Genomic DNA, 21,008 nt, shown 5'->3' with positions numbered 1-21,008 from the left:
TGTGCCTGGGGCCGGGGAAGGGGTTGTCACCGGCGGGGCGGGCGGGCCGGGGCGGTACCGGCGGGCCCCGGGGCGGGCCAGGGGGGCTGGCGGGCCGCGCTCCCGCCCGCGGCTGCCCCTTTAAACGCCCCTCCCCGCCCCCGGACACGTGGTGCGCGCGCGGCGGCGCCATGGTGCCAGCGGCGGGAAGCGGCGGTGTCACGTGACGCGCCGCGCGCCTTCCCCCCCCGTCACTCGCCCCTCAGCGCGCGGCAGCGCTGCCCCCGCCCCCTCCCTCCCCTTCCCTCCCCCCCTCGGCGCGGCGGGCGCGGCGCGGGAGGAGGGGAGCGGCGCGAGCTCTGCGGTGCAGGTGCGGCCGTTCGCGGGACGGGTCCGGCCGGCTCGCGGCAGCAAGGTGCGCCGCGCGTCACGTGCGGCGCTTCGCGGGTGGTGGCCACGCCCCGCACGCCATTGGACGGGGGCGGGGAGGGCATCGGGGCTGAGGCCAGTCCCTATTGGCGGGGGAGCGAGGGCAGTGCGGGGCACCCCATCTCCCATTGGCTGATGGGTTTGCACCTCCCTTTTCCATTGGCTGTTGGGGCTCAGAGGCGCGGCGGGGGCCTGCAGCCCACAAGTGCTGCCACACCTTCCCGCCTGCTCACCCCACGCTGTCAGCTATTGGCTGGGGCAGGGGACCCTGTGTGCCCATTGGCTGGAAGGCCTGGGACCCCTTTTGCTATTGGCTGGCAGGGAGCAGGACCCCACCCCAACACCCCTACCTCAGCTTGGGGCCCTGAGGGGCGGTCGTGGCACCACTGCGGCTAGGCCTGGGCAGGGGGTGAGCGCGCACAGGCCAGGCCAGGAGCCTTATGCAGGGAGGCCTGCGCCCACCGGAGCGCTCAACCCCTCAGTGATTCCTCCCTGGTTCTCTCCCCCGCAGGGGTGGCAGTCCTGGCCCCACCATGGCCCTGGCCCTGGCAGTCTGTGAGACGCTCCTGGGCCTGGCCTTGTATGCCAGCAGCCTGCATGTGGTGAGCGGCACCACTTTCCTCTACCATGACTACTGCGTCATTGGGGCTGGCCCCTCAGGCTTGCAGGCAGCCTATTTCCTCCAGCGAGCCGGCCGGGATTACGTCGTCTTTGAGCGGAGCCATGCTCCTGGCAGCTTCTTTGCCCTCTACCCTCGCCACCGCAAGCTCATCAGCATCAACAAGCAGTACACCGGCAAATCCAACAGTGAGTTCAACCTCCGCCATGACTGGAACTCACTTCTCAGCCACGACAGCCAGCTGCTTTTCCGACGCTACTCCCATGACTTCTTCCCTGATGCTGACACGATGGTGCATTACCTGGAGGACTTTGCTTCCCGGCTGAAGCTGCGGATTCAGTACAACACAGCTATCATCCACGTGACACTGGAGAAGGATGAGCTGGCATGGAATGGCCACTACTTCCTCCTAACTGACCAGGACAGGCAGAACTACAAGTGCAGGTAAAGGGCAAACCCAGGGCTAGGCATACCACCCTTCGTGGGTGTCTTTGAAGTTACAAAATTGCAGAATAATTTAGGTTGGAGGAGACTCATAAAGATCATTTTGTCCAAGCGCCCTGCCCAAAGCAGGACCAGCAACATCAGGTTACTCACAGCCTTGCCCTGTTGAGGCGTGAGTATCTCCAAGGATGGAGATTTCACAGCCTCTTAGACCCTTAACCACTATCACAAGGGGAAAACATTTTGCTGAGATTGGAGGTGCAGATGGGTGGAATAACTGCTCCTGGAAAGGTGTTGCCTTTTGCGAGCGATGTTACGCCTCAGACAGCTGAGAGCTGGCAGACAAACTGGCTGAGATTTCCATCTTTGATAGATATGGTTGAAATCACTTTTGGTTTATCACTAAATAATTATTCTCCGAAAAAAATAATTTGGTCGTACTTCTTGTAGCCACTGGTGCCTTTATTACAAATTTGAGTGAGTCAATGTGAGGACACTTCACTTCCATTAACCCATATGTGTTCAGAAGTACACCCCAGCCAAATGAAGCCCTGGGCTAGCACAGAGCTGGCAGGGGCAAAACACTAAAATGTGGCTGTTGCTGTAGAGAAGTAACTGGTGGTCCCTGAATTCCCCTTCTCTTTGTCATAATTATACGTGTGTATCCCATACCACCACTGAGCTACATTCCTAAAAACCTAGAAGTAACTAGTGTGAACATATGGAGTATATTTCTCACCTCTCCTGAGAACCTCAGCTCCACGACAGCAGGTTGTGCTGGCTGTCGCTTGGAGGTGCGCTGGCTGGCAAGCTCAGAGGGGACAGAAGGCAATCCCAGACACTTACACACCACAAGCAAATTGTTCTTGGGAGCTGCGTGAGCAAGGCTGGGACAGCAGACAGTGCTGCTAGCTTTGGCTACCTGTTGGTTCCGTCTTAAGTCACAAAACTTTTGCTAAGATTTAAGTAAGAGCTCTTATGGAGAGAGATAAAAAGATTATTGTACTTAATTTTAGTGTTAAAAATTAGTGAGGTTGCCAACATGCTTTTATGACCAGGAGTTACATTTTTGAAATACTGAAACCATTTTCTATCCCTCTTAAAAATTACTCTTGTTCTGCTGTACTAAAAGGCAACACAAATTTTAAACCAAAGTAATTTTTTGTGCGACTTGTAATCAACCTGTGAAACTTTAGTATTATGTGTATTTTTGGTGGGTACGTATGAGTAGTACTCGCACATTCATAAACAATGGAGGGAGACATATATGTGCAGGATCCATGCTGACTTTTCCTATATGTAGTGATGTTCCTAATAATTTTTGTTGGCCTGAGGATAGGGAAGAGAAGAGAGGGTCATTAAGTGAAGCTGAGGAGAGGTTTGTTTTGAAACCATGACCTGCGCAGCTGATCCAGCATGGCTGCAGGGGGCCCATCAAAGCTGTCTTCTGTGGACTGTGCAGGAGAAGGAAGGAGTGATGAGATGGAGCGATGCCTCCACTCCTGTAATTCCTGCATTCCCTGTTGCTTACCCTGTTTTTGCAGCTCTTTGTTGGTCGCCACTGGGATGTGGGTCCCCAACGTGGTAAACTTTCCTGGTTCAGAATACGTTGAAGGTTACGAGACTGTGTCCATCAACCCAGAGGATTTTGCTGGACAGACCGTGTTGATCTTGGGCCGAGGGAACTCTGCCTTTGAGACAGCGGAGAACATTCTGGGTGTCACAAATTTCATTCACATGGTGAGCCGGTCCCGTGTGCGCCTCTCATGGGCCACCCACTACGTCGGGGATCTGAGGTAGGAAACCACTCCTGTTCCTCTTTCGAACACAGCTGGAGTACAAACAAGGAGAATCGATTCTTGCCCAGGTGACAAGCCAGACTGGCACAGGAGGTGCTGTGGTCCTGGGGGTTGCAGAGGAAGCGTGGGGCCTTCTGTCTTTACGTTTTTTGTTTGAAGCAGTCCAGGTTGCAATTGCTGGACACAGGACCTTGATGAGAGCTCTTTGAGGCCTGTGCGATTAGGAAAACGTCCCGTTGGAAACTAGATTATTAAAAAGTGCTGGCTCCCAATTAGTTACCTTGCTTGCAGTCTCAGAGGAGAGATAAGAGGTTGACTGCATCCTGCAAGGGCAGTGAGGCAGTGTTATCTGTGCTGTTCCTGTGAGCCCTGAGGCTCTGGCAGTAACCTTTGCACTAAAGGAGAGTGTGGGATGCCTGGTAAAGATGTCCTGTTTTCAGCAGCTGAGACAGAAGTGTGGATCCCACGTATCTTCCCTTCTTTTAGCCCTTCTTACATTCTCCTTTTCTTTTTTGCAGAGCAATTAACAATGGCCTGCTAGACACCTACCAGCTGAAATCTCTGGATGGGCTTCTGGAGGGCAACCTGGAAGATCTGGCTATCGTGAAGGACAAGAAAGGGAAGCTGCACATCACGCTCCGGTTCTATTTGGAGAACAGGAACATCAGCGCAGGCATCGACTCCATCACCCTCCCTCAGGATGAACTGGATAATTTTGCTACCCGTGCACCTTACGACCGTGTTATCCGCTGCCTAGGCTGGAAGTTTGACTTCTCTATCTACAACAGGTGAGAGAGAACCAGGATCTCCAGGGAAGCTGGTGTTTAGAGTGAAGGGCCTGAGTAGGGAGAAGAGGGGAGAGCAAGTCCTCTCCTGGCAGCACTGCCCAGACGTCCACATGCTCTGAGCTACCTGGTGCTGTACAGACCTCTGTTTACTCTGCAGCTATGGCCTTGTCTCTGTGGGAGTGTGTGTGCCACTGCTGTCCGACTGACACAGGCTCTAAGGCTGAGCAGTTGGCAGTGGTGGGACCTGGGTGACACAGAAACATTTGTGCCTTTAGAACTTAACATCCTGACCTGCCAGATCACATGGAGAAGACTAGCAATGTTTTGCGTGTTGGGTTTTCTTTGGAATGAGGATGGTACAGGTACAGATTGCTACAGAAAGATTTTTTTTTCTGCTGTTTTCCCCTGAGGATGCAACCTTCACTCTACCTTGATTTGTCTCCTAGTACATCCTGCAGTTGAAAATGATACTGCTAACTTCCAAAATTCACTGTCAATGTCTCAGGCTAGAATTTGGTCTTGTCCAGAGCTACCTTGAGATGAGCATCCTTGTCTTCTGGAAGATCCTTGTTGTAGTAGCGAATCCCACTGAAGGCAGTGAGGGCATGAAGCAGTGTCTTGCAGTGGCTGCATTATAATGTGTGCCTTATGAGAAATCAGTTCTATTTTTCCACCCCCATCCTTCTTGACAGCCTGCTCTTCTCTTTTGCACATCAGATCTCTTAAAATGATGCCAGGAAAAGGGAGTAAAAAGAAATATCCTCAGATCAAACCCAGCTATGAGTCCAGAAGCACTCGGGGGCTCTTTGTTCTCGGCACTGCTAGCCATTCTGTTGATTTCAGGAAATCTGCTGGGGGCTTCATCCATGGATTCCGGTATACAAGTGAGTACTGGGCTGAGGAAAGGCAGAGTTGGGAATTGTTCTTCCCTTCAAAGGAACAGTTCATAGCTTACTGCTGGAAAGATATCACCCTTAGTCTTCTGCTGGCAATAAGAATGACAAAACACAGCCCAGCTGCAGATGTGTCATCTGAAGTGGAGAAGAAGTGACTTGGGGTCATATCTGAAGTTTTTGGTTGTCTGTCTTTGTTTTGTCTTGTGTCTCTCTTGCCCATTGCCTCTTATTTATGTAACACAATAGATTTCTGCCTGCCAGATGCTCTGCCTCGTGACAGGCTGTGGGTGAGAGGTCTGTGCTGTGGAGTTAAAACCCAGCGGTTTTGGACAGCAGAGAGAATTTCTGTCTTTATTTGTGTGTGCCCATCCTTATCATTAAAGGACTGCTCAGAAGTAATAAAATATCCCTGAGGACCCCCCACCCCCTCACCAACCACTTAGCATCACATCAGCTTTCGGAGGGCATCTCCACTGCAGTTAGCAGCGATTGGGGTGGGAGAACTTGAGCACGGATGAGCTGTAAAGCTTATTCATTGTGTCCTGCCAGTATCTGTGTGCTGCTGCAGAGCAATCAGATTTCTTAAAAGCATAAGCCTGGATTTTTAAATGAGCTGTCTTTGTTTCCCTCAATGACTTAGCTCGTGCAGTCCACCGCCTATTGGAAAATCGTCACCATGGTGTCCCCTGGCCATCCACAGTCCACCCTGTTACACAGCTGACCAATTCCATCATCAAGCGGGTGAATGAGGCCTCGGGCCTCTACCAGATGTTCAGTGTCCTGGCTGACATCATACTGCTGAGAGAGTGAGTGAGTAATTATTCCCAGCACTGCACTGCATCGTTTCATTCCTTTCTCTTTACCATTGCTTCTTGTGGTGCCACCACACAGATTGCTCTGTTGCTGATGTTACCATCTAGTAGGCAGCCACCTCAAAACCTGTACTGCTGGCACAACTGGTGCCACTATGCCCAATTCTGCCACTTACTTAATCTCTCCTAAAGGGCTGAAATGGTCCAGACCTTCCCTCCAGGCTCAGAGGTGTATTACCCTTTTACTGTACCCAGAGAAAAGCTTTCCTTGAGCAGTGCTAATGTAGAGAGGAATCCCATAATCTGTGAAAATAATGGAGTCTTCTAACAGTATCTGCAGCCTTCATAAGCTTTGCCTGTGGTCCAGCCCAGATCTGTAATGACCAAAATAATTACTATCCGATGGCTTTTTGGCCTTAGCCTCGACCAGCTGAGGGGGCGTTGGATCCCAGCTGGCTTTTCTTTGGTGGAAAAGTCTGATGGTTGTGGTTGTAATTCACAGGAATGCAACGACATTTGAATACCTGGAAGAGTACCCAGTTGGAGTCCTGGCTGAGCTGGAAATGCAGACGGGGAGAAAGGCTCCCAATGGGCTCTTTGTCATCATCATGGAGTATGGGAGGAATTTCTCTGGGGCTGACAAGGATGTATTCTACTACAACCGAGCCGTGGGAGAGGCACAGCATGCCTGGCAGTCTAACTTTTTGCACCCTGTTGTTTACTATTACAAACACCTCCCAACAGGTAAGCTTTCCTGCTAATTATCTGATACAGGCAAAACGGAGAGGGATGAAGATACTTCAGAGCCAAAGTGGGGAGGGGGGTGGGGACCTGAAGGCACTGCACACCCTTCTCCTCCACTTCTTTCATGTCCATCCTCTGAGGCACCCACCCCGACTGTGTGAGCTGAAAAAAAAGCTGGGAGTTAGGCAAGAAGTTTTCATCAGTCGAACCAATACAGGGAGGGGGGTGAGGGCTGTACCAGAGACTTCACATTTGAGAACAGGAAAAAAAGAGGAACATTGCTTTCCTTTAGCTGATACCCTGCATGTGTTATGGCAGTCCTGGCAGACGAGGCTGGACTGTTCAGTGTTACTGCCAAAAGAAAGCTGCTCTCTGTGGCTGGCCCAGGTCTGACAGGTCATGCAGTGACAGGGACAGCCAAAGGCTGAGTGTTATATCCAGCAAACACACATGCCTGGAATAGCTTTCCTTGGGAAGTAAGTGTGCTGAATCTTTGGCTCCAGAAACCTAGGGTCAGGGTCCAGCCTGCCTTACACGGAGCAGAGTGATGGGTAGCGGTATTAAAGCTTGCACGCAGCTCAGCTCATCTGGCAGTCCCTACCCAGGGGGAACAGGAGTGAAATGACGGGAATACTGTGGGCAGGAAAAAGGGGCAGCTGTGCAGTGGCAGGGTTGTTGAGGACAGAGCTAGCAGAGGGGATTGCAAATTAAAGTAAGGTAGGGATTAAAAGGTCAAGACAAAAGCTGAAACAGCTGTCATAGCTGCTTTCCACTCTCCAAGCTCTTTTTAATGCCATTTTGATTCCAAGAGATTCCCTTAATGTTCTCTTGGCAGAGCATGAGATGAGACTTCGGCCCCCAGACTGGCCTCTCCCCCGCCCAGATGCTGTCCATCACATTGTGGAGGACTTCCTGACAGACTGGACAGCCCCGAACGCTCACATCCTGCCTCTGAGGCGTTTTTTGGAGAACTGCCTCAGCACTGACCTGCGCAATTTTTTTGCAGGTAATTTGAGCACAGGGTTGAGGTGGCAGGAGGAGGAGGAGGGAGGTGAGGGACAAGCGACAGGAGCGATCTCTTCTGTAAATAGCTGAGATCTCCCTGTGGCACTCTGGTGGTCTCACTGTCAGTCACACCTCTTTGATGCACTTCACAGACAATAAAAAGTGCCTGTGCTGTGTGTATGTTCCCAGATAGCTTTTGCTTTTGCTCACCACTAGAAAGAGACCCCAGGCACACCTAGATTTGGGGAAAGGTGTATGAAGTTGGGTTCAATCCCTTTTCTAGCTGCAGCTTTCCTTTCTCCTCCATTATCTGAACATTCCTTTGTGCCATTGGGTACCAGATCTCTTTTCATGTACCAATGATGGTATTGCTTTCCCATGGGAAAGGGGAGTGCTGGGATGTGAGAGCTGGAGAGCATCTGCTACCTCTGTCCCTCCCTGGTCTGGGAACCTTCTGCAGGAACCCCACATGGCATGCAGAGGGAAGCAATCCTGTGGTATGAAGAAGATGCCAGAAGGCTGCAAGCTCAAATCCAGCTCCTTTTCCCCTCAGAGCGCAGAGTGGAGATCCCACCCTGCATCTCCTGAGCTCTGCAGAATTAAGTGGATTGATTACTCTGCTGCCATGCAGGGCAAGGTGCTGGCTGGGAAATCCCACTCAGCTTCCCTCATCCTCTCTGCCTTTTGTTTTGAGTGAGTCCTCAAGAGTTTACAGGAATTTTTCTCTACAGGGTATCATCTCTCCTGAGCCTGATTTTTGATTCTTTCCCTTGCAGAGTCCTGTTTCATGTTTGCCTTCACCCATCAGAAGCTGCCTCCCTTCTGTCAGCAGGGGTATGTGAGAATGCAAGGGCTCATGGGGAGCGAGGGGCTCCGGCGCCATGCAGTAGAAGCTGGCCTGCTGGAGGATTATGCTCTCACAGACTTTTCAGGCGACAGACCCCCTGACAGCCATGAAGGGTCACAGGACCAGCTGCTGAGAGATCATGCAATACCGGTTCGTCCACTGCAGCATCTTGTTAATGCCAAGGATGAGCTTTAACCGTTCTCACTCCACATTGAAACCCATTGGTGCTGTTGTGACAGTATTGTAACAGAGATCCACAGCAGGATTCTGCTCTTTCCCATACACCTTTTCCATCCTAATGCCTTCCACTGATCATGGGTTGCCAAAGACCTGCTCGGATCTTCCTGTTACAAAGAGGACCAACGTGTTCTGAAGGATAAGTGAGGGGCCGAAATCACGAAAAGTGATGCTGAGGCTCCCGTATTGTCCTTGTGGAGTTCAGAGTTGCCTGGAGGTGGTGTTTGTGTTTATCTCGCATACCAGAATCTGCAGCAACATACAGAGGTCACAGGAGAGATACAGGAATGCCTGGGTAACTTAAAACATCACATCCCTCTTTGGAAGTGACCTGCTTGCACCCTGTGGCAGCCCGGTTCAGGCTCTCTGGTCCCCAGATGCCGTACGCTGTGCACACTTGAAGATTTGTTTCTGCACCGAATCCCGAAGTGGTACTCAGGCAAACTTCCCGTTGTTTTTCCTGCATTTGAGTTAGGCCAGTTGTGTAGCTTGAGTGGAGAAGGGTGGTTTTTAGTTACCATATAGGTCAGATAATTTGTCATTTTCCAGAGAGCACTCCAGGGGTACCAGAATGAAGTACGAGTAGCTTGACTGGAATGCCTGGGACACAGAGACTTACACTGAGTTTGGCTTTGGTGTCATCACAGTTTTCTTCTCCCACACCAAGGAGCCTGAAAGGTTAGCCCCTGTCTTTTATAGAGCATGACCAATATTTCTCCTATTTGCACTACGTCCCATCAAGAAAGTTTTGGGTGGACTTTGATGTTGTTAAAATGCTTGTTCTCTTCTTCTCTGGTCACTTTGAGGTCTTACCAGTGCTGACTGGGAGGCTGTCTGCGCTTTATTGCTGCCTCTGTCAGCCACATGCACTTGTCTGTCCCCTCCCTGTGGGTTCCTTCCACATCCCTGGGGTTGCAAAGCAAGAGCAGTGTTGAACTTCACCTTACGATGTCCCTATGATTTGTAGGAAATGGAGGAGGGGGGAGAGGGAACAGGCTTTGACCTCCACACACATTTTCCAGCCCCTTAGCATCTAGAAGAATATACCCCTCTGCACCTGTGCTTCCTGATACCCTGGACTCGGGGGGGGGGGGGGGGCCGGCTAAAACCTAAAATGCTCCCAGCCCTCCAAATTCAGCTGCTGTTTCTGTAAAGCCCTGCCACTGCTTTGTGCTGGGAGAGGCTGGGGAGCAGAAGAAATGAAGGAGATGACAAATGAATTCTTGCTTATTTTTTGGGAATGCTAGGCTATGCTAGTGCTGCTGCTGCTAGAAGATCTTACATTTACGCACAGCTGGAAAGGGGAAACAATCACCTCAGCTGGCACCGATCAGCATCCTTCCGAGGGCTTAACGTCCCATTGCCCCAGCTCCAAGGCCAGTCCGGGAATGGCTGTCATAGCCAGTAGATGCTGAGGTGGTGCCACTACTTCCTACACCCTTGGCACTGTAGGCTTTTTATTTTGGGATTGTCCAGGGGAAGAAAAGGGCTTGTGACTGAATTGGGTTGGCTGGCTGTCACCAAGCGCCCGTTTAATTTGTTCCCTGTACATGCTGGCATGGAGCAAAGCCCCGTTGTACCCACAGAAGCACACGTTCTCCAGATGTTTCCTCTTCCATCCTTAAATGCCTACAAGGGACCCACAGGCTGCACGTCCACAGTGTATGTGTCACTTTAAACTGTGACTCCCCTTAGAAAAGCAACAACCTGAAAAAATGGCACCCACAGCCAGCGTGCGCTGTGCCTGCCGCCTGGGTTGGACCTGGCGACTTCCAGGGGTGCTGGTGCATGAGGATCTGAGTCCCCTCACTTTGGGTGCCGCCGAGCGAGCAGCGCCTTCCAGCCTTGCTTCTGCTGGGCCCGACGCCGTCGGAGCTGGCAGCCGTAAGGAGACCGGCTCCGGTGCCGTTGGGCATTGGCTGCAGGCTCCGCGGGGGACAGTAAGACACGCGGGTCTGCCCGGGGCAGCAGGGTGGCAGGCTGGTGCTGCTGCCCGGCCCGGGCGCGCCGTGCGGGAGGGAGTTACCCGCGGGCCGCGGGTGCTGCAGGGCTGCGCCCTCCCAGGGCGGATCAGAGACATCGGCGGCCCCCGGGCCCGCCGAGAGCCGCCGCGGGGGGGCGGGGCGGGGCCCGCGCCACGTGCGGAAGGCGCGCCACGCCCCAGACTGCGTGCCATTGGAAGGCGTCGCCGCCAATCAGCACTCAGGGCTCGCCCCGCGTGACACAGCCCGCCGGCCCCTACGGGGCGGTGGGAAAGGACTTTGAAGGACGACCGCCGCGGCCAGTCAGACGGGGGGGCGGGGCTCGGGGCGGCGGCCAATCGATTGTGAGGGTGGCCGTTCCGTCGTTGGTCTTCCTGTGTCAGCGGCGAATCAGTACCTGGGTGGGCGGGGCATTAACCGGAAGTTCAGTTGGGTGTGGGTCACCTCCGGGCCTGGGAAGGTGCGGGGCGGGGGCTGCGGCTTGGGGGTTCCGTGGGGCGAGGGTCCCGTGGGGGGGGCGGGGACCCGGTCCGTGTGGCCTTCTTGGCTGGGGCGGCTTGCTTTCAGGGCCTGGAGGAGGGAGCTGGGCCCCCTTAGCGGGACTGTCCTGCCTTCTGGTGCTGGAGGAGCAATGAGGGCTCCCGTGACTTAGGAGTGGCCTTCCCTACCGGGCTGGGGGGCTGAGGGGGGAACTCTGTGTCTGGAGGGCCCTATTCCACTGGTGGGAGCTGCTGGGACCCTCTGGTTAAAGGAATCAAGCCCCATGGTATCGGGGGAATGGGGATCCCGTGGCTGGGGGGCCTGCCCTGTGCGTCGGAAAGAACAGGCCCGGGGCGAGGGCTCTGCTCTGTAGGGCTGTGGGAAATGCGAAGCCTGTGCCTGCCTCATAGAAATAGGGAGGAATCTGGGGTCTGTATCTGGGGGCTCCAGGGTGGGTGGGACCTACAGCAGTGTGGCTGAAGCTGCAGTGGGCTGGCAAGGGCTGGGCTTAGGGGGAGTAAGCACTCCTGTTCGATGCCCCATGTGTTTCTATCTAGGGCAGGTCCTGGCTTGGGGGCTGCCCTGCTGAGAGGACTGTGAGTGAGGCACTGCTGCAGTGGGACTGGCCATGAGGTGCACCCACCCCACATGCCTCCTCCTCTTTCCACAGATGGCCCAGAGGCTGGTGCTCCGGCAGCTGCTGTCCCTTACCTCCAGGACACTGCCTCCCCAGGGCCCCCTGGCACCCCACGGCAGGGCCTTCGGCACCTCAGCAGCCTGCAGAAGCACCTTCAATGTGCAGGACGGCAGTGACTTCCAGGACCGGGTGGTGAACAACCCCAAACCCGTTGTGGTGGACTTCCATGCACAGTAAGTTCCCACACACACAGCTCTTGAGCCTCTTTCTGCCATCAAACATGTAGGTGTGTCCCCTGCTGCTTTCCTGACACAGTGGCATTCTGGGTGCACTGGGGATGTGAAGGCTTCCCAAGCTGTGGAGCTGCCACATCTGATGTGAAAAGGTGCTTCTGCCTCTATGGTGCAATCCGTAGAGATTTAACTGATTGGGTTGCACCACTGTGGGCATAGCTACACCCTGCAGGAGTGTAGAACACTAGTGCCTGGAAGGCACTCCCCAGGGCAGCATGGCTGCACCTCCCAAATGCTTGGGTGTCACCCTGGTGCTGGCATTGAATCATCCTGCAAAAGACACCTCAAGATAAAATCTCTGATGCCTCCCTTTTTTAACTTTGTGGATTAAACTTCCTCTTAAAAACACTAAATGATGTTGAAGAGCCATGGAAGAATACTGCGCTTGGCGTACCCCTGCACCATCATGTTGCATCTTTCAGGTTTTCTTACACTGCATGCTCTTGAGGCACGGATCTTGACAGCAAATGCCTTTATGTATTAATAATAGCCACTGATACCAACAGCAGCATTTGTGATCAATAAAAAAGTTGTCATTCTCTTGCTAGTACAAATATTCCTAGATGTTATCTGCTGGATTAACAATACTGATTATCTTTGTTTTCTCAAATATTTTCACAGACCCACAGTGCTGTCATGTGAGCCTGTTGTGGCTGATTCTGGGCAAACAGTATGAAACAGCCCAACAACTTCTGCTCTAAATAGACCAAACTGACAAACCAAAATGAATGTTAATTGGGATCATCCAGGGAGGAGAGGACAAATGATTGAAAGCCTGAAACCTGGTATAGAGGGAGGCTAAAGAGGAACAAAGTTTTCCAGAGCTTCAGGTTTTTTTTTAAAAAGGACACTTGGAGCTTTAATTTATGTTTTCCTTGAACTGAGTTCATACTATGCTAATGTGCAGTCAGAGGATGTAGGGGATGTTTTCTGTGTACAGGGCCTTGCAGTCTGCTGTTACTGCACCTGGGCTTGGAATAGGTGGTCTCTCTTTGAACAGATGTGATGCCTCTGTGAGTTTTGCAGATAAAGGGGAGTTTCTGTAAACCCTGTAGTGAGTGTGGAGGGGATGTCTGTGATTTGATAATTGGCATAAACCAATTTGAGTGTGGGCTGTGACCCCCACACCTGGCAGGAGCACTTGCTCTAGGGCAATTTTGTGGTCAGCAGGGTCACAGCTTTGCACATACACACCAGTGAGGATGCAAAGCAGGGTAGGGATGAACAGCTAAGAAGAGGAGGCAGGAGGACCACCAAGGCTGGCAGAGCAGACTGTGGTATGGTCAAAATGACATCAAAATGCTTACCGCAAATGCTGAATGGTGACCTCTTCTACTCAGCTCCCACCACCACAGGAACACACAGATAAAAACCCTTTGACAGCTCTGTTGTGAGGGAAACGTTTTTCTAAATCGTGGTTTGGGAATGGTATTCCCAACCTGGTTCTTGAATGGAACAGCAGTGGTGGTAAAGGCACTGGTGTACCAGCAAGCCTTCCACAGCTGCTGCTGTGCTTACCTCCTCTGATGTCCCCTCTCCTCTTTCTCTGTCAGGTGGTGTGGCCCCTGCAAGATCCTAGGCCCCAGGTTAGAGAAGATGGTGGCCAAGCAGGAGGGGAAGGTGCTGATGGCGAAAGTGGACATTGACGATCACACAGACCTTGCTATTGAGTACGAGGTAGGAGCCAGAAGAGTGCGGACTTTATTTTGCTGGTAGTGCAAAGAAGGTCCTTCCCTGGGGAGAGGTGTGCCTGCGTGGCGGTGGTGGTGGTGGTGAGGAGAAGCCCAGTGCCTACCAGTTCCTGACCCCTTGGATCACTTGTGAGTAGGTGGATTTCACTGCTTGGCTTTTCTTGCTCATGCTCAGCATCCCCACATCTAATTTTGCAGAAAGGTGTCCTCTGAGCCTTGCAGGCATCTGTCAACATAAATGCTTGCTTGGTGTTGAGGAGCCTGCAGCATATACACAGTGTTTTACTGTGTGTATGGGCTGCTCAGGTGCAGGGCAGGAACATGAAGTAGCAAGCCCCAGTCTGCTCTGCTCTTGAATGTTGTTCTTAATGCAGCCAGCCTGTCCCTCTCTTTCCCTTCCTTGTTCAAGATTTCTTGCTGGGTTTTGTTGGGACAGGTAGGAGCCAAGTTGGAGAGCACACATGAGCAACAGGAGCATTCATCCCGCTCTTGACAAGCACAGACCTTGGTGCTTACACTAGTTTTTTACGCGTCTGTTGGGTGTGTACCCTGCAGTGCCTTGCTCCCAGGAAGGAGCAGAGTGACTGGAGAAGGCCATGGCTTTGGTTTACATGATTTATGTATTTTTGCCCTGTGTCAATGAATAGGTTAGTTTAAGAAACACAAAAAATTCTCTGACAACTGTGCTCACCTCCGTTGTCTCTCGTTGTAAACAACTCAGTCTATGGAGCCAGGGCATCCTGCTGCTGTGTTTTACAGGGAGGAAAGTGCTTAATTTTCACTTGTATATCATGCGGATGGAGCTACTCCCCCTCTGCAGATGAAGTCCTGCTCCCAGGGTGGAGGTTCAACAGGAAGCTCCTCAAGTTGCCCAGCAAAGTGTGAACCATCTCCTGAGCAAGCTGTCATTTTACTGAGTCTGGAGGAGACACTGTGCTGTTCCCACACCCTGCCGAGCCAGAAGAAGGAAGTGGAAACAGCTTGTTGCCTCCCACTCTTTCCCGAGGAGACCTTTCTGCCTGTGCTGTGGTGGAGTGTCCACCCAGCTGGCACCCACAATCGTGCCTTGCAGCTTCCGCAAGATGAGCGTGGGAGCCTCCGGTGCTCTGGCAGATATGCCCCGGGCCAAGGAAGATGGCTGCTGGCTCCTGAGCAGTGCTCAGCGTGTGGCAAGCCCGAAGGCTGCATAGCACAAGGGTGCTGGTAAGAAGTTGAAGACGTGTGAGATTGTTTCAGTGGTGGTCAGAAAGTGGGTAAATCCTAATAGATGCAGTCAAAGCTCTGTAGCAACAACCCTAAGGAGAAAAGGAGAAGAGAATATAGAGATGATTAGCTCAACACTTGTATTGTTCCAAGCCTTCCAGAAGATTGAATTAGTTGTGATTACAAGAGGATAATATCAGATGACTGGAAAACGGCAGAGTGTGTGCATGTGAATAAAGGTCTTTTAAACAGAGGCTGAAAATTCCCCAAGTTGTGCAGGTTTGATGATAGGCTGCTTGTACTCTCCCACTGGCTGGTGAGTGAGCAGCTGCACAGCCTTCAGTGTACACGCATTTGTCTGCAGGGTCCCTGTTTTGCAGCCCTGGTGACGTAGGTGCAGGCAGGACTGAGGCTGCAGGCAAGGGCCAGCTTCCAGCAACTCATTCTAGAGCCTTATATACAAACATGATGAAGTTTTTGTTTAGCAGGAGGGTCTGGAGGTCGTTGCTGCCTCCTCTGCTGTCAGAGTGATGTGTTTATCTGGTCTTGGCTATTATCCTCATGGCTAAACCCCCACCCCTAGGCAGTGTCTGAGAGTAGGGTAGCTGCAGATGGTTAGGTGTAAAGGAGAAATTTTTGCTTTGATCTCTATAGTTTGGGGCATCTTTTTTAAGGCAGAAGTTTGGTTTGCGTGCTGAGCACGCACTTGGTTTTGCTAGTCTTCTTTCTGGGAAGTTGCCACTTAAGGAGATGTGAGCCTAAGGGCTGATGGGAAGACACTAAATCGAGATCAAAGAGGGACCAAAGGTAGTGTTTAGGAGAGATCAGGAAAACCAGAGGTGATATTTGGGAGGGATCAGGAAGGATTTGCTTTAAAGCCATTCCATTGGGGATCAGATGTCTGCAGGCTGAGAAAGTTTTTCTTCTGGGGGTTCTCGGTGTCTGTGCCGCCCCCACAACTCCTCCACTAGCTGCCCGGAAGTCTTCATCCATGTTTATTCCCCTGCCCACACACGCAGCCCCCCGCTTGCTGCCCGATTGCACAAGCTCCTCTTCAGCAGCCTCCTTGGTGCAGGGGGAGGCAGGACTAGGGGGAGACACCCCCTGGAAGAGCCAAGGAATGCAGTCACATTCCTTCACACGGGCTGCCGTCTGCCCTTGGCTCCCGGCTGTCCCGGCTTAGCACTAAGCGGGGATGCATTTCCTGCGACTAGAAACTACCCTGGCGCCTTTCCCTGTCTGGTTATGCACAGCACAGAAGTTCTTTCTCTGGGGATTCCTCTTTATATCTAACACCTTTCATCTCTGGTTGTGGCTTTTCTCTGCTGCTCCAGCCCGCTCCTGACCTCTCTCACCCCAAAAGCAGAAGGGGAGAAGGAGTACTTTTTTGTTTAATCTGCTGTCTCTTGAAATTCTTTAGATTCATCTCTTGCCTTGGCCCATTGCCTGCATGTGTGGCCACTGGGAAAGGGCAGCCCCTTCTCCGGCCGCTGCGAGTGGGCAGCTCAGGAGAGCTGCTGGATACAGGGACAGCCATTCATCGGCGGAGCTCAGCCCTCTGTTACACCTTGTTCTGAAGTCCGGGTGAAATCCTTCCCTGTGCTGCACTGTGTGGCATCCAAGCTTGTATAAAATCCCAGTTTCAGATGGGAGAGAATTCCCTTAGTACGGATGCTGCCAGGAATAGCCTGGATGGCTGCATATATCTGTAGTCAGCGCTGATCAAAAGCAGCCTGACTTTTTCTCTAGAAATGCCTTGAGAGAGGAGGAGGGTTTGTTTAGATTCAGGGCAGATGGGACCAAAAAAAAAAAAAGAGGTAAAAAATGTCCGCAACTTTGTGTTCTAGAAATTCCCATGACATTTGCTTCTCAAGCAGCAAAAAAAAAGTACGTGCTCCATTAATGAGCTGCCCTTGCTGCAGCTAGAAGGAAGGAAGCTGTCGGAAGTGTTGTTTTCTGGGCAGAGGCAAGTTTCTCAGTGCCTTCTGTTCTCACCCAGCTCTGCAGTGCCAGCCCCAGATCGGCCACACGTTCCTGGGGTTTGCTCACCAACACGAAAAGGGGAAGCTCATGGGCACACTGGTCAGCGTGCAGAGCCTTGTAACTCTGTGTTAGCTGTTCATAGTGCTTCAAAGAGTCAACCGTTCCCTACCCCAGGCTGTAACGGCCTGATGCTTGGACTTGCTGGTTGGGCATGTTGGTTTTTTGAATGGAGCTGGGGCAACTCCGCTCATTATTAACCCACTTTGCAAATTAGAGGGAGGCGCAGTGGAGGTTTGCCCTTCTTAGGGAGGAAGAGACCAGCTGAGTGCAGCAGTGCTGGTACCGTTAAAATCACAAGGGAGCCTGTTGACGGCACCGTCGCCAGCGCCGGGGCCGAGACCTCTGGACACGCTGCCACCCGTCACTAGGAGGAGCTGAAGATCGTGCGATGCGGCAGCCCCGGCGCTCCTGTCCCTTCGGATGAGACTGCACAAGGCCTGGAGGACAGACTGCGGGGAGCCACGCCGGACTGGCCAGCTGGGACCGGGTGGGAAGAGAAGCACATAATGTCCCTTTCATCTTCAGGCTCCCGATGGGAGAAAAGCCAGCCCTCTGGCGGGTTTCCCAAGGAAGGATTTGCAGATGCTTGCTGGCAGTACGGGGGGGAGGGGGGCAGTGCATGCGAGAAGTCCCTGCAGGCTGGCAGGGACGCGGAAGGCAACATGAGGACAGGACTTGTTTTGGGGGTGCGAGCTTTGCAGAGATAAGGGCACCAAAGCTGTGGGGTCAAAAACATGACCAGATGTCACTGCAGCTCTCTGAGCTTTGGTTGCTTCTTCTCTGCCATGTCCCTGGGGTCTCTTCTGTCACTGGTCAGCTGGCAAGTCCCTGGGGAGTGTAGTCATTTCCACTGCTGTCCTCTTGGATAATTCTCAGAAAACTTTGTCCTGGGCTAAAAAAGCAGCATCCAGAGCAGCGCAGCTGCCTACTGGCTCTGGGCAGAGGGACTTTTTCACTTCTTACCTAATCATCAGGGATCTGCAGTGGACAGCCACTGGTGTGTGACCACCTAAACCACTGGAAACAGTAGTAGAAAAGGAAAGATGGGTTGGAGGAGGTTGTGGTAGGAGGGAGCAGGAAATCTGCCTGTGCAGTGATCAGGGCGGGGACCTTCCTCCAGCTCCAGTCCTGTCTGAAGAAGAACATGGGTAGAGTTTGATACCAACCTGGCCATGAGACGTCCAAAGGTTGTCATGTCTGAGAGATGTCCTGGTAAAAGACTGGGTTGGTTTGTTTGCTTATGACATGACAAAAGGGAAGGAGAAGAGGAATTTGTACTGGGGCAGGGGGGAAAGTTTTGCCTTGCTGTTTTTACATTAGCTTTGGGTTTGTCTTTAAAATGTTGGGTCTTTTTTAAACTTGGAAAGCTGCTCAGCCTTGACTTAGTGCAACATAAGTCAGTGCAGAGATGAGTCCACAGAGAGAGGAGGAACATAGATCTCAGCTGGCCTGTGTTCTGCAAGCAGACACGTTACCCTTGAGCTGTATGCTCAGCTCCCTTATAGCTGCTTCTGTAGAGCCCCGTTTGGGGCCAGCAAGGTGCAACTAGGCTCCCTGCAGCCTCTGCTCACCTGTGTCTCCCTGTTTCTCTTGCTCCCAGGTGTCAGCAGTGCCAACTGTGCTGGCTATGAAGAATGGAGATGTTGTGGATAAGTTTGTGGGGATAAAGGATGAGGATCAGCTGGAGGCATTCCTCAAGAAACTCATTGGAGCCTGAATTAGAAGGGTGACTGTACCTCTGTCTCTGGACACGTCCGCATTGTGCATTCCTTGCCTGAGAGAGCTGAGGGGCATGTGAACTGGCTGCCTTGTACAGCCTGGGGTTTTTTTCTGTTTTGGGGTATTTAGGAGATGGACAGTGCTGTTACTCTTCCCTCCCACTCCCACTTCTCTTGAGCAGCAGTAGTTGTAAAGGGTGCTGAGGAGTGGGGCTGCTTTTTCTCAAAATGGGGAATACGGCTGGAGTTAGGAGCCTGTGTTTTATCAGAAAAGAGCTGACGTGCGAAGCTGCAGTTAAGAGCAGGAATGTTTTTCTCTTTGCCTAGCATCTGATAGCCCAGAGCAGAGGGCAGCTGCTCCCTGCAAGATGTGGGTACATACCTGCCCTGGGTGGGTTTGTTTAAAGCTGAGAATGCCTCTGCCTTGTCTGTGAAATCTGTCTCTTTGTCCTTCTCCTCGTGTTGCTGCAACAGGTACAACTCCACTAATCCATGGGCTCCCATCATAATTTTATAAGAGGAAATAGAAAACAGAAGTATTTTATGGATCTCCTTTTGTATGTCTGTAATGAAGATAACTTTATTGGTCACTGCTGTCTAGCTGGAGAATAAAACTTGATTCTCAGAAATCGCAGGGAAGTCCCTTGTCTGTCCGGAAAGGTGAGAGGGGGTATCAGCAGCACACTGGCTGGTTTCTGCTGATGAGTTGGGAGAACACAGGTTATGACTTGATCCCTGCTAAAAGGAAATGTGCTGAAAAACAAACAAGTGGATTACTTTCACAGGGCTTCCAGTGCTGCTTCTAGGACTCCCTCTGGGTGCTGCTGGATCCCGGAGGAAGGACTGTTCTCCCGTGCACAGAGGAATAGTGGCTCACTGCACACAAGGAACCTGAGCTGTGCTCACTCCCCCCATGCTTTTCTCGCTCCTTTCCTGCCCGAGGAGCCCGAGACCCTCCCTTTCCCTTGTGTAAATGATTAAATCTGCTCATGCAGGTAAGCCCTGTTAAAAGGCAGTTTTTTGACTTTAATTACCCTGACCTTTAGACTAAGGGAGGCAGCTGTGTGCTCCTATCGCAAGCAGCCTTCGGCCCTTCCCATCTCTTCCTCCTCCTCCCTATATACACCTGTTACCAGTCAACCTGGCTTCTAAGTGCTCCCAGTCTCCTCATCTGCTTGTAGGTAGAGTACAGCACCACGGCTGGTGCCTGCTGTAATGCTTCGTTCCAGTGTACTTACCTAAAGCTGCACAAGAACATTGTAAGTGCTTAATAACTATGGACAAGCTGGTTGTGTTTTTTTTTTTATTTTTTCCTTCCCAGCTTCTGTTTCCTTCAGTCACTCTTACATCTGCTTTGGCTCTGCTCCATTTCACCTCCCTGCCATAAGTTGTTACAAGCCACGAGGCAATTTTTTTCTGCACCTTTGCAGTAACTATTTATGACCCTTGAAGGAGCAGAGGTGTGGCAATCCAACTTCTGCATGTCTTGCTGCAACTGCAGTGCTGCAGGTATCACTACTCCCACCTGTTTCCATCACCCCCAGGGCCTGGGCAGCAGCACAAGGTGGTGCTGGTCCCCAGAAATGGGTACATCCCGGTTGAGGCTGGGCTATCTCACCACTGGTGTGCTGCTAGAGGTGATGTCACTTGGATGTAATTTGGTAAGGAACTGTTACTATCAGTAAAACCTGGCATTTTATTTTATGTGGGAGACCACAGAAGCTGTGCTGCTCGTGTCCTGCTCATGTTTCAGGCAAGGCCATTTCCCCTGCCGTTGCAGTGTTCCTGCTCTGTAAACACTTCTAGTAAAGGCTGTCTCCATTTTCCTGCATGAGCAGGAAAAATAGGGGAACAGCGTCATGTACCCAACAATAGTCAACTTTCATGCTTCACCATCCTACAGAACAGGAAAAAACACAGTGACTTTGCATTGTGTAATTAAGGGGCAGTATAAATTAGCTATTTTATCACTTCCTTCTGAGGAAAAGTGGAGCTAAGGTGTAATTCAGCTATTAAAGCACCAGCATGCTTTAGGGTGCATTATGTGAAAGCTGCAACTTTAAGTGGTGAAAACCCACATACATGGTACCCTGTGGAAGCCCTTGAGAAATGGTGTTAACAGGTGGAGAGGAGGAGTGCGGGGGCAGCCTGAGATTCCCCCAGCGCTTTGTACAGTTTTCACTGCAGGATGAGACTTAAAAGCGCAAGGATGTTTTCTGTGGTGGGATCTTAATTCAGCTCCTTGTTTGCAGACTGCTAGGGGAGGCTTCAGGGATTCCCACAGCTGCTGTTAATAACAGAGGGCATGCAAGCGGGAAGCACTAGCAGCAGTGTATTTATGTAGTGCTTAAAAGCAGAGCTG

General features: G+C 51.9%; 2 protein-coding genes across 5 annotated transcripts; both read left to right on the top strand.

Annotated features, from left to right (window-relative positions):
- The first annotated feature begins 86 nt into the window (after window positions 1–86).
- On the top strand, window positions 87–9,386 carry FOXRED2 (FAD dependent oxidoreductase domain containing 2). Of its 3 annotated transcripts, none has more exons than XM_080392900.1 (9): window positions 87–349; window positions 920–1,471; window positions 3,016–3,267; window positions 3,789–4,058; window positions 4,776–4,942; window positions 5,595–5,760; window positions 6,269–6,510; window positions 7,346–7,516; window positions 8,292–9,386. In XM_080392900.1, the coding sequence occupies exons 2-9, from the start codon at window positions 942–944 to the stop codon at window positions 8,555–8,557; spliced, it is 2,064 nt and encodes a 687-aa protein (XP_080249026.1). In that variant the 5' UTR covers window positions 87–349; window positions 920–941; the 3' UTR covers window positions 8,558–9,386. The 3 variants fall into 3 exon arrangements, with proteins under 3 accessions (XP_080249026.1, XP_080249025.1, XP_080249027.1); XM_080392899.1 differs by having other exon boundaries at window positions 87–394; XM_080392901.1 differs by lacking the exon at window positions 87–349 and having other exon boundaries at window positions 420–1,471.
- Window positions 9,387–10,898: 1,512 nt separating this feature from the next.
- Window positions 10,899–19,277, top strand: TXN2 (thioredoxin 2). 2 transcript variants are annotated; one of them, XM_080392926.1, is made up of 4 exons: window positions 10,899–11,041; window positions 11,732–11,931; window positions 13,545–13,668; window positions 18,529–19,277. In XM_080392926.1, the coding sequence occupies exons 2-4, from the start codon at window positions 11,732–11,734 to the stop codon at window positions 18,643–18,645; spliced, it is 441 nt and encodes a 146-aa protein (XP_080249052.1). In that variant the 5' UTR covers window positions 10,899–11,041; the 3' UTR covers window positions 18,646–19,277. The 2 variants fall into 2 exon arrangements, with proteins under 2 accessions (XP_080249052.1, XP_080249051.1); XM_080392925.1 differs by lacking the exon at window positions 10,899–11,041 and adding an exon at window positions 11,127–11,347.
- The last annotated feature ends 1,731 nt before the right edge of the window (window positions 19,278–21,008 follow it).

The sequence above is a fragment of the Falco punctatus genome (genome assembly GCF_963210335.1).
Source record: "Falco punctatus genome assembly, chromosome: 6".
In the NCBI taxonomy this organism is placed as follows: domain Eukaryota; kingdom Metazoa; phylum Chordata; class Aves; order Falconiformes; family Falconidae; genus Falco; species Falco punctatus.
Note: the sequence above shows the minus strand (reverse complement) of the source record. Positions and strands in the feature narration are given on the sequence as shown.